The sequence below is a fragment of the Salmo salar genome, chromosome 03, assembly GCF_965601325.2.
Source record: "Salmo salar chromosome 03, fSalSal1, whole genome shotgun sequence".
NCBI classification, from domain to species: Eukaryota; Metazoa; Chordata; class Actinopteri; order Salmoniformes; family Salmonidae; genus Salmo; species Salmo salar.
Window position 1 is genome coordinate 15,475,266 of NC_138293.1, and position 14,234 is coordinate 15,489,499.

The 14,234-nt window shown below is 44.2% G+C and overlaps 1 protein-coding gene across 2 annotated transcripts in view; it reads right to left on the bottom strand.

Moving 5' to 3' along the window:
- Window positions 1–14,234, bottom strand: part of LOC106598949 (lysine-specific demethylase 4A) — a 34,682-nt gene that overhangs the window by 7,836 nt on the left and 12,612 nt on the right. For both annotated transcript variants that reach the window (XM_014189982.1, XM_014189981.1), the window contains exons 16-19: window positions 7,790–7,845; window positions 7,088–7,196; window positions 3,975–4,163; window positions 460–630 (exon numbers count right to left, since the gene is read on the bottom strand). In XM_014189982.1, coding sequence (XP_014045457.1) covers window positions 460–630; window positions 3,975–4,163; window positions 7,088–7,196; window positions 7,790–7,845 — 525 coding nt within the window. The remainder of the gene's footprint in view (window positions 1–459; window positions 631–3,974; window positions 4,164–7,087; window positions 7,197–7,789; window positions 7,846–14,234) is intronic.

Sequence of the window (14,234 nt, forward strand, 5' to 3'; positions counted from 1 at the left end):
CCGTAGACAAGAGCCATCGTATTAGTTCAGTGAGCCACAGTTAAATATGCCAGGACCATTAAATCAAGTCAATATAGCCCACATCACAACTGGATTGATTTGTTTCCACTTTTTAGGATTGGTCAATTTCTATGACCAATACTACCACTGCGTTTGCCATACCACTGAATGCCACGGCTTGCACTGATAAAAGCAGACTGATCTATTGACACTGGTGCATTAGGGCTCCTCATTGTAATACAACATTTAGAAAGGAAATGTTTCAGGCAAAACTTAGTTTCATTTGTTGCCATAGTGATTAGTTTGCTTAGAATATATTTAAATGTCAATACAACTGCATTGTCTATTTGTTACAGCAAACAACACAGATGTCTTCTGATGTTTCTCAACACCCCCAGATAAAGCTTCAGAACTTGTGGCTGTCGCATGCATCCAACGATAAAGGTATAGTTTCCTCACCTCAATGTCCTCAGGGAAGAGGTTGTCGCTGTAGGAGCCGTCGTCGAAGACGACCTCGTAGAAGGTGGCGGTGGTCAGCTCCAGCACCTCACACTGGTAGTAGCGCCCATTTTTATGCTTACAGATAACCTGCTGGCCGACCTCAAGCTCTTGCATGGCCGCCTTATTACGCTAGGAGGACATGAGGTCAAAGATCAAGCACTCCATATAGCACCATAAACAGAGGACCATAAAGACCAGACACCGTTAAACGAATATGACATTTGGTAAGTGGAAACAAATTAAGGAATGTGGATCCATAAAAGCTACTCGTTTGTTAACATCTAACAATTTCTTCTTTTAAGAGCCATACATTTAGATAAATAAAATGTAATATTTAGTATGTGGACACTTGCTCGTTGAACATCTCACTCCAAAATCATGGGCACTAATGATTTGGTCCCCCCCTTTGCTGCTATAACAGCCTCCACTCTTCTGGGAAGGCTTTGCACTAGATGTGGGAACATTGCTGCAGGGACTTGCTTCCATTCAGCCACAAGAGCATTAGTGAGGTCGGTTACTGATGTTGGGCGATTAGACATGGCTCGCAGTCGGCGTTCCAATTAATCCCGAAGGGGTTGAGGTCAGGGCTCAGGTCATTCAAGTTCTTCCACACCAATCTTGACAAAACATTTCTGTATGGAAGTCACTTTGTGCACGGAAGGTATTGTCATGCTGAAACAGGAAACTGCCTTCCCCAAACTGTTGCCACAAAGTTGAAAGCACAGAATCATCTAGAATGTCACTATGCTGTAGCATTAAGATTTCCCTTCACTGGAACTAAGGGGCCTAGCCCGAACCATGAAACACAGCCACAGACCATTATTTACAGGTAGTGTTCTCCTGGCATCCGCCAAACCCAGATTCGTCCGTCGGACTGCCAGATGGAGAAGCGTGATTCATCATTCCAGAGAACACAATTCCACTGCTCCAGAGTCCAATGGCGGCGAGCTTTACACCACTCCAGCCGACGCTTGGCATTGCGCATGGTGATCTTAGGCTTGTGTTCGGCTGCTCGGCCATGGAAACCCATTTCATGAAGCTCCCGACGAACAGTTCTTGTGCCGACATTGCTTCCAGAGGCAGGTTGGAGCTAGGTAGTGAGTGTTGCAACCAAGGACAGACGATTTGTACGCGCTTCAGCACTCGGCGGTCCCATTCTGTGAGCTTGTGTGGCCTACCACTTCGCAGCTTAGCCATTGTTGCGCCTAGACATTTCCACTTCCCAATAACAGCACTTATAGTGGACCGGGGCAGCTCTAGCAGGGCAGACATTTGATGAACTGACTTGTTGCAAAGGTGGCATCCTATGACGGTGCCATGTTGAAAGTCACTCAACTCTTCAGTAAGGCCATTCAACTCCCAATGTTTGTCTATGGAGATTGCATGGATGTGTGCTCGATTTTACCTCTGTCAGCAAATCACGTGGGTTACTGTGTGTTAATAAAGCTGAAAAAGTCTGATTTGATGCGTTTTCATTTCAGGCTGTAAGGCAACAAAAGGTGAACAATTTTAAAGGGGGTGGTGACTTTCTATACCCACTGTATGCTTTTGAACTCAGCTAAAGTATTAAAAACCAGACAATGCCTTAGCCCTCGGTTAACTCAGTTTAGAAATAAAATCTTGCATGGCTGCCTTATTACACTGGGAGATTAAAGAGTTAGCCTACAATTGTTATACCATAAAGATAACACACAGCGTATATTTCCAGTTGATGAATATATTACATTTGGTAAGAGGAAATAAACTAAAGAGGATTCATAAAAGCTATTTCAGTAGTGGTTAATTGTTCTGGTCACGTGAGACATCTAACAGCTTATTTTAAAGTTCATTCAGCAGAGGTATTTAAATCTAGACAATGCATACGCCATCGGTGAAGAAAAAAAAAGTTCCGAGAAGATTCATTTGTATTTCACTGAACATTAGCTTGATCTCTGCACACGTCTTCGGTTCAACTATAGCATAACTTCCCCTGCCCAACTAGCTATTTAAAGCACTGAGCTTCGACAAAAGCTAGAGAGCCTGCAGCACGTTAGAGGAAATATTGTGCAGCCTGCGGCACTGACTGACTACTTCAGAGACAGAAGCGTTGATCTTCGCTCTGTTCCAACCGTTGCCAATTACGGGAGTATTAGTATAAAAGAAACAATCCGTCTGCAACATGCAATCGTTTATAGATATAGCTTTTTATATAGTACTCACACACACATTGTGATGTCTGTATAATGTTTGGGAATCAGAATGTGTTGTCTGTATACTACGTTATGTGGAGGATTGATATTTGGAACCTGACTTGCCTTTCGTACTGCCCCAGAGGCGAAAAACCCAGTTGAATACAGTGTAGAGCAGAAGGGCCATAGATCATAGGGTGTCCAACTCATTCCACGAAGAGCCGCGTATCTGCGGGTTTTTGTTTTTTCCTTTCAATTAAGACCAAGACAACCAGGTAATTAATCAAGTGCAAGGGTGGAGCGAAAACCCGCAGACACTCGGCTCTCTGTGGAATGAGTTGAACACGTGCTGCAGATGATTCAACCAATGGCAGTGTCTCCAACTCCAGTCCCTCAACAGCACACATTGTGTTGTTGCCCCAGACAAACTCACCCGATTCAACTCATTGAGGGCCTGATGATTAGCTGACAAGTTGAATAATAATAAATGCCTTTTAGCAGTTTTACAAAAAGCGACTTAGTCATGTGCCAGACGCCCACACGCAGCCAGACGCCCACACGCTGCCAGACGCTGCCAGACGCCCACACGCTGCCAGACGCCCACACGCTGCCAGACGCCCACACGCTGCCAGACGCCCACACGCAGAAAAATGTCTGCTGTTGGGGATACTCAAGGACTGGAGTTGGGAAACACTGGCCTAGGCTACATAGCTGTATAGAAAGACAAGAAATCTAAATCAGAGTCGAGAATGATTGATAGGCTAACCCACAACAGTAACTCTACACCAGGGGATTGTATGTCATTGATTGAATCTGCAATGTGTTCTGACTTGCTGACACAATGCTCACAGCAGGAATCAGGACAAAGGGTAAACGTGATCCTTCATGTCGCATGACAAAATATCTGTACGTGCTTGGGCTTGCCAGTTCTCACTCTAGGGGAAGGGAAGCAATGTTCCTATGGCCACATGGTCTCTGGTTTCTGTTGCTGCTCAATATTTTATTAGGGAAGAATGATTTGACCTGTTGTTTCACCTAGTCTGGCGTCAAACTGGTTTCCAACCTGACAACTAAGATACATGTCATTTCTGCTATACAAATAATATCTATTAACCAATTGATGGTGGCGGCAATAACAAAAGCCAAGAAATTAAATATGCAGAGGTAAACCTATGTGCAGGAGTTATTTCTATGAAAATTGTTGCTTTTGGGACAAAAAGAGTCAGAAGACACTTCTGACCATTTACAAACATGATGCAATGCTTCCCTGAACCAATGGTTTACCCCCACCCCCGTAGAAGCTACCTCTGGTAGGACGGGTGACTTGTGCCTGTAGCAGGTGACGTGGACGATGAAGGGCCAGTCATCAGGCTGCATGAGCTGGCCAGCCGCCTGGGCGCAGGTGGGGTGGAAGGCAGTGGTGCAGCGGCCATGGGAACACTGAACACAGCAGCCAACATCCCTCTTCACCCGCCGCTTACAGTAGAAACACTTCTGCAGGGGGGTGAGGAAAGTGGAAGAGGGGGAGGAGAAGTGCAGTGGGAGTTGAAAAGGTTGTAGGGAAGAGTCAGTGACAAGAAAGAGGGGGAGATGAGAATAAGGAGGGAGGGAGGGCGAGGAAGTAGAGGAGGATCACCAGTGGGAGGAGTAGGAGGAGAGGGCCAGATGGAAGGTGGGATAAAGGGAAAGAAACAGGGGAGGGGGAAGGAGACGAGGACATAGGAAATTACGTTTCCTTTCTCACCATTACAAGCTCCCAGATGACCCATTGTCTGTTGTTCCCAGTCCAGTTTAGAATATGACTCCAATAAATACATACAGTCCACTTCCTCACTGTAGACCAAACTGGACAAACAAAGCAATCACACTGAAGTGGTCTGGGTCAGAGTAAGAAGTGACAGCCATGAAAACAGACTGGCCCACCAACATGAACCCTTGGTGAAGCTCCATATGAGGCACTGTTCATGGTTGCTGAGGAGAAGCCTTAGCTGGAAACTCCTTTTGAGAGGCCTATTTGGCTCATTTCATATGAGCAGGGGCTGAAGGACTCCGGTGAAGGCCCATATGACAAATTATTATGTTCATTTCGTGAACTGAATGGGAGTGAAGGACCCTTGGAGAAGCTCCATGTTTGTTTGTTTCATATTCAGGGACGGCAGGTAGCCTAGTGGTTACAGCGTTGGGCCAGTAACCGAAAGGTTGCGGGATCGAATCCCCGAGCTGACAAGGTAAAAATCTGTCGTTTTGCCCCTGAACAAGGCAGTTAACCCACTGTTCCCCGGTAGGCCGTTATTCTTAACCCACTGTAAATAAGACTTTGTTCTTAACTGACTTGCCTTGTTAAATAAAAGGTTACATATTAGCAGGATAGTGAAACTGTATGCATGAGCAGGTTGTATGTGTGATTGCATGATGTGTGGCTTTGTTCACATCAGGGGAACTGAGCAGGAGTCAACGACCTCGGTGGAACGCCACATGATTAGACACAGTATTGATGTCAGACTGAAAGACCAAGGACACGGACCTTGTTAAACAAGTTTGATTCCCTCTTGTGTTTACAGAACACTGGTGGCTGTGGGATCAGGATATCAGGGCCGGCTTAGAGGAAGCAGTAGAGAACGTATGAGAAAACATGAATGGCTGCAGTATAGATATTAACATTGATGATGATGATGATGATTAGGAGCATGGAATGTTCAGGCATGAATGTATGTAATTCTGTCCACAACTGTTCAAAAGTTTGGGGTCACTTAGAAAAGCACATTTTTTGTCCATTAAAATAACATAAAATTGATCAGAAATACAGTGTAGACATTGATAATGTTGTAAATGACTATTGTAGCTGGAAACGGCAGATTTTTAATTGAACAAGAATATACTGACGAGTTTCAGAAGAAAGTTCTTTGTTTCTGGCCATTTTGATCCTGTAATCGAACCAACAAATGCTGATGCTCCAGATACTCAACAAGTCTAAAGGCCAGTTTTGTTGCTTCTTTAAATCAGAACAGTTTTCAGCTGTACTAACATATTTGCAATAGGTTTTTCTAATGATCAATTAACCTTTTAAAATGATAAACTTGGATTAACTAACACAACGTGCCATTGGAACACAGGAATGATGGTTGCTGATAATGGGCCTCTGTACGCCTCTGTATTGAATTTTTTTTTTTTAATCTGCCGTTTCCAGCTACAACAGTCATTTACAACATTAACAATGTCTACACTGTATTTCTGATCAATTTGATGTTATTCTAATTAACAAAAAAAAAAGTGTTTTTCTTTCAAAACACGGACATTTCTAAGTGACCCAAAACTGTTGAACAGGTGTGTGTACTTGTCTATCAATGTTCTGTATGATGTCATGTTTCATGTTTTGTGTGAACCCCAGGAAGAATAACTGCTGCTTTAGCAGTAGCTAATGGGGGTCCTAATAAAATTTAAAAAATTACCAAATGGCACCAGCATAGGCAAATATTTATATGGAAAATGGAACAATACCCATCATATGGAAAATAGTTAGACTTTTCTCATTTGAGTTTAGGACTATGGGGAACTTGAATTCTGTATCTCTCAGCAGTTGAGAAAACCACTGTTAAATGACAACCGTGAGAATTAAATGACAGCAAGTCGATACACAGAAGCAGGGCCTAAAATAACTTCTCCCCACCAGCCACTGTGGAAGGTAGATTTCAAAATCTCCCATGACTCAGTGTTTACCAACCAAAATATTGTTTTTTAGCTAACTTTAAACCAACATAACACACAAAAACAGATGAGCATGCTTTGTAATGTTTCTAAAAACAAATGTATTACTAGTAAGTAGTAATGTAGTATATTGTATAATAAAACATTTTGTGACCTGTCTTTTAACCAAAATATCATAGATGAGAGAAATGTTCACCTGCCTCTTTAAGGGCCAGATGTTACTGTGATAAGGTGTCTGAGATTGAATCTGACTAGTAAAAGTGTCGTCTTCCCGAGCAAATGAAACTCAAACATAGAAAAACAACCTAGCTTGTGAACAAAACAAATGTAAATAGCCAAGAAACACAAATTCTCACTTTTGTTATACCCCCAGCCAGACAGTATCGCAGCGCGAGGTGGAATAGGCTATATAGGATTCGTAGTTCTTTGACTTTGTGCAATAAAATGTACCAGCTATGAAACAAAACAGCAGAAATACTTAGAAAAACCCCCAGCTAATACAGCATTTATTTTACTATAAATGTGATCATCCTTGACTATTTTCATTCACAAATACGAGTGAAATGCTCGCACTGTGGAGCCCTGACCACCCACCAACGCGGCTGTTGAAATAGACATCTTAACCACCAATGCCAAAATCTAAACACATTTTAGGCCCTGCACAGAAGTAGTGTTGTGGTCCTGACTGTGACCATTGAGGAACAGGAGCTCACCAGCTGGAACCTGGCAAGAGGGATGTAACTGAGGTCCACGGGACTGCGTTCGGCGATGTTCACGAAGCGCGCCTCCAGGACCACGAGTGAACACAGCACGTGCACCCACCTGTGTGTGTGTGTCACAGGAAACAGATCAGCACAATAAACAGACTATAGGTGTGTGACACATCAGGAGAAAGTGTCCACTGAGCCTTCATTCCCAATTCAAGGAAATTACAACATAATGATGTTATTTATTACTAATATGGACAAAAACAATATTTTTTTTTAAGGGTAGGCTATATTAAACATTTATTTTGTTAACATACAAAAATGTTAGCATCACATGTGGCCTAGACAAAAACACGTTTCTATTATATATCGTTATGCTATTGAGGACATCATCCTTCAATATATAATACAATCTTACTGTAGACTAGCACAGGCTCCTCACTGTCACAAGCCATTACAGAGACTTGACTAGATAGAGGAGAAGGCTAGCTTGGTCTACAGGCATTCCCTGCCTTTTTCATTGACTGAAGTGTCCTAGATTCAGCGGGGAGGGTAAAGTGTGACCACTGGCTACAGACTGGGGATCCTAATAAAATACCAAACACCAGACTAGAGTGGTTGTAGCGTCGGTGAAACAAAATGTATTTAGCCTAGAGCTTGAGGCCTCCATTAAATGGGTAGCTCCTCAAATCGCTGTACTATACTCACTTGTCATTGTTGGCTCTCTGTAGAGCTCCCCCTCGCAGTGAACACAGGCAGCAGTCCTGAGGGAGCAAAAGACGCACACAGATGACCTCTGACCTAGTGTTTAACATCACATTTTGGATACACTTAATGTTATAGTCATTTATGTGGTATGTACAGCTGAAGTCAGAAGATTACAGACACCTTAGCCAAATACATTTAAACTCAGTTTTTCACAATTCCTGACATTTAATCCTAGTAAAAATTCCCTGTCTTAGATCAGTTAGGATCACCACTTCATTTTAAGAATGTGAAATGTCAGAATAATAGTAGAGAATTATTTATTTCAGCTTTTATTTCTTTCATCACATTCCCAGTGGGTCAGAAGTTTACATGCACTCAATTAGTATGTGGTAGCATTGCCTTTAAATTGTTTAACTTGGGTCAAACGTTTCAGGTAGCCTTCCACAAGCTTCCCACAATAAGTTGGGTGAATTTTGGCCCATTCCTCCTGACAGAGCTGGTGTAACTGAGTCAGGTTTGTAGGCATCCTTGCTCACACACACACACACACACACACACACACACACACACACACACACACAGTTCTGCCCACACATTTTCTATGGGATTGAGGTCAGGGCTTTGTGATGGCCACTCCAATACCTTGACTTGTCCATTCGGAAGACCCATTTGCGACCAAGCTTAAACTTCCTGACTGATGTCTTGAGAAGTTGCTTCACTATATCCACAAAATTGTACTTCCTTTTGTGAAGTGCACCAGTCCCTCCTGCAGCAAAGCACCCCCACAACATGATGCTGCCACCCCTGCGCTTCACGGTTGGGATGGTGTTCTTCGGCTTGCAAGCGTCCCCCTTTTTCCTCCAAACATGACAATGGTCATAATGGCCAAACAGTTCTATTTTTGTTTCATCAGACCAGAGGATATTTCTCCAAAAAGTATGATCTTTGTCCCCATGTGCAGTTGCAAACTGTAGTCTGGCTTTTTTATAGAGTTTTTGGAGCAGTGGCTTCTTCCTTGCTGAGCGGCCATTCGGGTTATGTCGATATAGGACTCGTTTTACTGTGGATATAGATACTTTTGTACCGGTTTCCTCCAGCATCGTCACAAGGTCCTTTGCTGTTGTTCTGGGATTGATTTGCACTTTTTGCACTAAAGTACGTTCATCTCTCGGAGACAGAACGCGTCTCCTTCCTGAGCGCTATGACGGCTGCGTGGTCCCATGGTGTTTATACTTGCGTACTATTGTTTGTACAGATGAACGTGGTATCTTCAGGCGTTTGGAAATTGCTCCCAAGGATGAACCAGACTTGTGGAGGTCTACAATTTATTTTCTGAGGTCGTGGCTGATTTCTTTTGATTTTCCCATGATGTCAAGCAAAGAGGCACTGAGTTTGGAAGTAGGCCTTGAAAAACATCCACAGGTACACCTCCAATTGACTCAAATTATGTCAATTAGCCTATCAGAAGCTTCTAAAGCCATGACATCATTTTCCGGAATTTTCCATGCTGTTTTAAAGGCACAGTCAACTTAGTGTATGTAAACTTCTGACCCACTGGAATTGTGATAGTGAATTAAAAGTGAAATAATCTGTCTGTAAACAATTGTTGGAAAAATTACTTGTGTCATGCACCAAGTAGATGTCCTAACCGACTTGCCAAAACTATAGTTTGTGGAGTTGTTGAAAAACGAGTTTTAATGACTCCAACCTTAGTCGGAAGTATACATACACTTCAACTGTATACAGTAAATGACATAGTAAAATGGTAATTATATAGTATTTTATTTAATTGGTAATCATTAAAACATACCCAGTTCTTGCCACTTGGTGCCAGTGAGTTAATAAATTATGTAGTTCCATCCTTGAGCTGTTGTTGTTTATTAATGTTCTGTATTATGTCATGTTTCATGCTTTGTGTGGACCCCAGGAAGAGTAGCTGCTGCTTTTGCAGCAGCTAATGGAGATCCTAATAAAATACCAAATACTAACCGACAAAAATTAATTAGCTGAATGTTCTATTTATTCATGTGAAACTTTTCTCCACGTTGTCTGTGGCAATGCCCTTCATAAAGAAAGCTGTCCAGAGTACTGCGATGTACATTCCTCGCTGGGCTGCCTGGCAGTGGGTTTTCCAGCATCTTGTAATGGGTAACTCTTGTGGACGTAGGACGTTAAGCTAACTCTGGTCAATCAGTAACTTTACAGTTAGTGGCGGGGGTAAGCCAGACATGTGCATGTCCACAAGTAAGAGCTACGGCAATTTATTATACATTTATTTCAACAAGGAACACAGACTGAGACCAAGTTCTCTTTTACAGCTGGGCCCTGCATATACATGTTTACACATACAGTTTAGGTACAATGCATGGTTTATAATTAACTTAGTTGGACTGCACAGAATCACTGATCTACAAATCACCTTGCATCCCAAATAATTACTGAAGTGATAAAGATCAGCGATTCTGCTCCTGGTTTTGCTCAAACACACTGGGTACCACAGAGTTAAAAGTAGGAATGTTCATGACCGTTCCCTTAGACAACACTGTCATCTAGTGGATAAACTTGGTTATATCAAGTTGGGAGGTCATCGAAAAGAGACATATTTCACGGCTTGACAGGTAGCCGTATTCAGAGGGAGAAATTAAATTCACTAAATAGTCCATTAATTAATCAAGAATCATACGTCCAAAATATAAGTGGACATAAGTGGACATTCTCTCTTTCTCCCCTGACCCATCTGTCTATCTCCTCATTTGAATTCCATGCTGTCACAGTTACCAGCCCTTTCAAGCTTAACATCCTTATCATTTATCGCCCTCCAGGTTCCCTTGGAGAGTTCATCAATGAGCTTGACGCCTTGATAAGTTCCTTTCCTGAGGATGGCTCACCTCTCACAGTTCTGGGTGACTTTAACCTCCCCACGTCTACCTTCGACTCATTCCTCTCTGCCTCCTTCTTTCCACTCCTCTCCTCTTTCGACCTCACCCTCTCACCTTCCCCCCCTACTCACAAGGCAGGCAATACGCTTGACCTCATCTTTACTAGATGCTGTTCTTCCACTAATCTCATTGCAACTCCCCTCCAAATCTCCGACCACTACCTTGTATCCTTTTCCCTCTCATCCAACACTTCTCACTCTGCCCCTACTCGGATGGTATTGCGCCGTCCCAACCTTCGCTCTCTCTCTCCCACTACTCTCTCCTCTTCCATCCTATCATCTCTTCCCTCTGCTCAAACCTTCTCCAACCTATCTCCTGATTCTGCCTCCTCAACCCTCCTCTCCTCCCTCTCTGCATCCTTTGATTTCCTCTGTCCCCTATCCTCCAGGCCGGCTCGGTCCTCCCCTCCTGCTCCGTGGCTCGACGACTCACTGCAAGCTCACAGAACAGGGCTCCGGGCAGCCGAGCGGAAATGGAGGAAAACTCGCCTTCCTGCGGACCTGGCATCCTTTCACTCCCTCCTCTCTACATTTTCCTCTTCTGTCTCTGCTGCTAAAGCCACTTTCTACCACTCTAAACTCCAAGCATCTGCCTCTAACCCTAGGAAGCTCTTTGCTACCTTCTCCTCCCTCCTGAATCCTCCTCCCCCTCCCCCCCCCCCCTCCTCCCTCTCTGCGGATGACTTCGTCAACCATTTTGAAAAGAAGGTTGACGACATCCGATCCTCGTTTGCTAAGTCAAACGACACCGCTGGTCCTGCTCACACTGCCCTACCCTGTGCTTTGACCTCTTTCTCCCCTCTCTCTCCAGATGAAATCTCGCGTCTTGTGACGGCCGGCCGCCCAACAACCTGCCCACTTGACCCTATCCCCTCCTCTCTTCTCCAGACCATTTCCGGAGACCTTCTCCCCTACCTCACCTCGCTCATCAACTCATCGTTGACCGCTGGCTACGTCCCTTCCGTCTTCAAGAGAGCGAGAGTTGCACCCCTTCTGAAAAAACCTACACTCGATCCCTCCGATGTCAACAACTACAGACCAGTATCCCTTCTCTCCTTTCTTTCCAAAACTCTTGAACGTGCCGTCCTTGGCCAGCTCTCTTGCTATCTCTCTCAGAATGACCTTCTTGATCCTAATCAGTCAGGTTTCAAGACTGGGCATTCAACTGAGACTGCTCTTCTCTGTGTCACGGAGGCTCTCCGCACTGCTAAAGCTAACTCTCTCTCCTCTGCTCTCATCCTTCTAGATCTATCTGCTGCCTTTGATACCGTGAACCATCAGATCCTCCTCTCCACCCTCTCCGAGCTGGGCATCTCCGGCGCGGCCCACGCTTGGATTGCGTCCTACCTGACAGGTCGCTCCTACCAGGTGGCGTGGCGAGAATCTGTATCCGCACCACGTGCTCTCACCACTGGTGTCCCCCAGGGCTCTGTTCTAGGCCCACTCCTATTCTCGCTATACACCAAGTCACTTGGCTCTGTCATATCCTCACATGGTCTCTCATATCGTTGCTATGCAGATGACACACAATTAATCTTCTCCTTTCCCCCTTCTGACAACCAGGTGGCGAATCGCATCTCTGCATGTCTGGCAGACATATCAGTGTGGATGACGGATCACCACCTCAAGCTGAACCTCGGCAAGACGGAGCTGCTCTTCCTCCCGGGGAAGGACTGCCCGTTCCATGATCTCGCCATCACGGTTGACAACTCCCTTGTGTCCTCCTCCCAGAGTGCTAAGAGCCTCGGCGTGACCCTGGACAACACCCTGTCGTTCTCCACTAACATCAAGGCGGTGACCCGATCCTGTAGGTTCATGCTCTACAACATTCGCAGAGTACGACCCTGCCTCACACAGGAAGCGGCGCAGGTCCTAATCCAGGCACTTGTCATCTCCCGTCTGGATTACTGCAACTCGTTGTTGGCTGGGCTCCCTGCCTGTGCCATTAAACCCCTACAACTCATCCAGAACGCCGCAGCCCGTCTGGTGTTCAACCTTCCCAAGTTCTCTCATGTCACCCCGCTCCTCCGCTCTCTCCACTGGCTTCCAGTCGAAGCTCGCATCCGCTACAAGACCATGGTGCTTGCCTACGGAGCTGTGAGGGGAACGGCACCTCCGTACCTTCAGGCTCTGATCAGGCCCTACACCCAAACAAGGGCACTGCGTTCATCCACCTCTGGCCTGCTCGCCTCCCTACCTCTGAGGAAGCACAGTTCCCGCTCAGCCCAGTCAAAACTGTTCGCTGCTCTGGCACCCCAATGGTGGAACAAGCTCCCTCACGACGCCAGGACAGCGGAGTCAATCACCACCTTCCGGAGACACCTGAAACCCCACCTCTTTAAGGAATACCTGGGATAGGATAAAGTAATCCTTCTAACCCCCCCGTAAAATATTTAGATGCACTATTGTAAAGTGGTTGTTCCACTGGATATTATAAGGTGAATGCACCAATTTGTAAGTCGCTCTGGATAAGAGCGTCTGCTAAATGACTTAAATGTTAAATGTAAATGTAAATATGATTCATGACTTGGTGTGTGAGACTCGGTACAGGATAGAACTTGTGGTGCGCAGCTGAGGAATTATTTAACGGTTTGTTATTCTGTATTTTGCAATTAAAAACTCTGGCTTCTGTTGAAGTCATCCCAGAGGGAAAGCAGAGTCATTGAGCAATAACTGGAGAAGGTGCTAGCTTCAGTCATTCTAACCATTTTTATTTTCTGACAATATTGGTCCTACATCTACAGAAGTGTATTGTTAATTGAACATGAATCCTCCACTTTCAAGGCTTAATTCTAGGATTAACATACACATATGTATACGTTTGTCTCTGCTGTTATCTACAGTGCCTTCAGAAAGTATTCACACCCCTCAACTTTCCTCATTTTGTTAGGTTATGAAGTGGGATTAAAATGGATTTGATTGTCATTTTTTGTCAACGATCGAGAAAATACTCTAATGTCGAAGTGGAAGAAAAATGTTTACATTTGTAAAAGAATCATGAGAAATAAAACTCTAATATCTCTTGATTAGATAAGTATTCATCACTGAGTCAATACATGTTAGAATCACCTTTGGCAGTGATTACAGTCCTTCTGGGTCTCTAAATCTCTGAGAGCTTTCCACACCTGGATTGTGCAACATTTGCCCATTATTAAGCTTTTCAAAATTCTTCAAGCTCTGTCAAATTGGTTGCTGACCATTACCAGACAACCAGTTTCAGGTTTTCAAGCAGATTTAAGTCAAAAGTGTTTTAGGTTATTGTTCTACTGAAAGGTGAATTAATCTCCCTGTGTCTGGTGCAAAGCAGACTGAAGCAGATTTTCCTCTAGGACTTTGCCTATGCTTAGCTCCATTTCGTTTCTTTTTTATCCTGAAAAACTACCCAGTCCTTAATGATTACAAGCATACCCATAACATGATGCAGCCACCAGTATGCTTGAAAAAATAGAGAGTGGTACTCAGTAATGTGTTATATTGGATTTGCTCCAAATTTAACACTTTGTATTC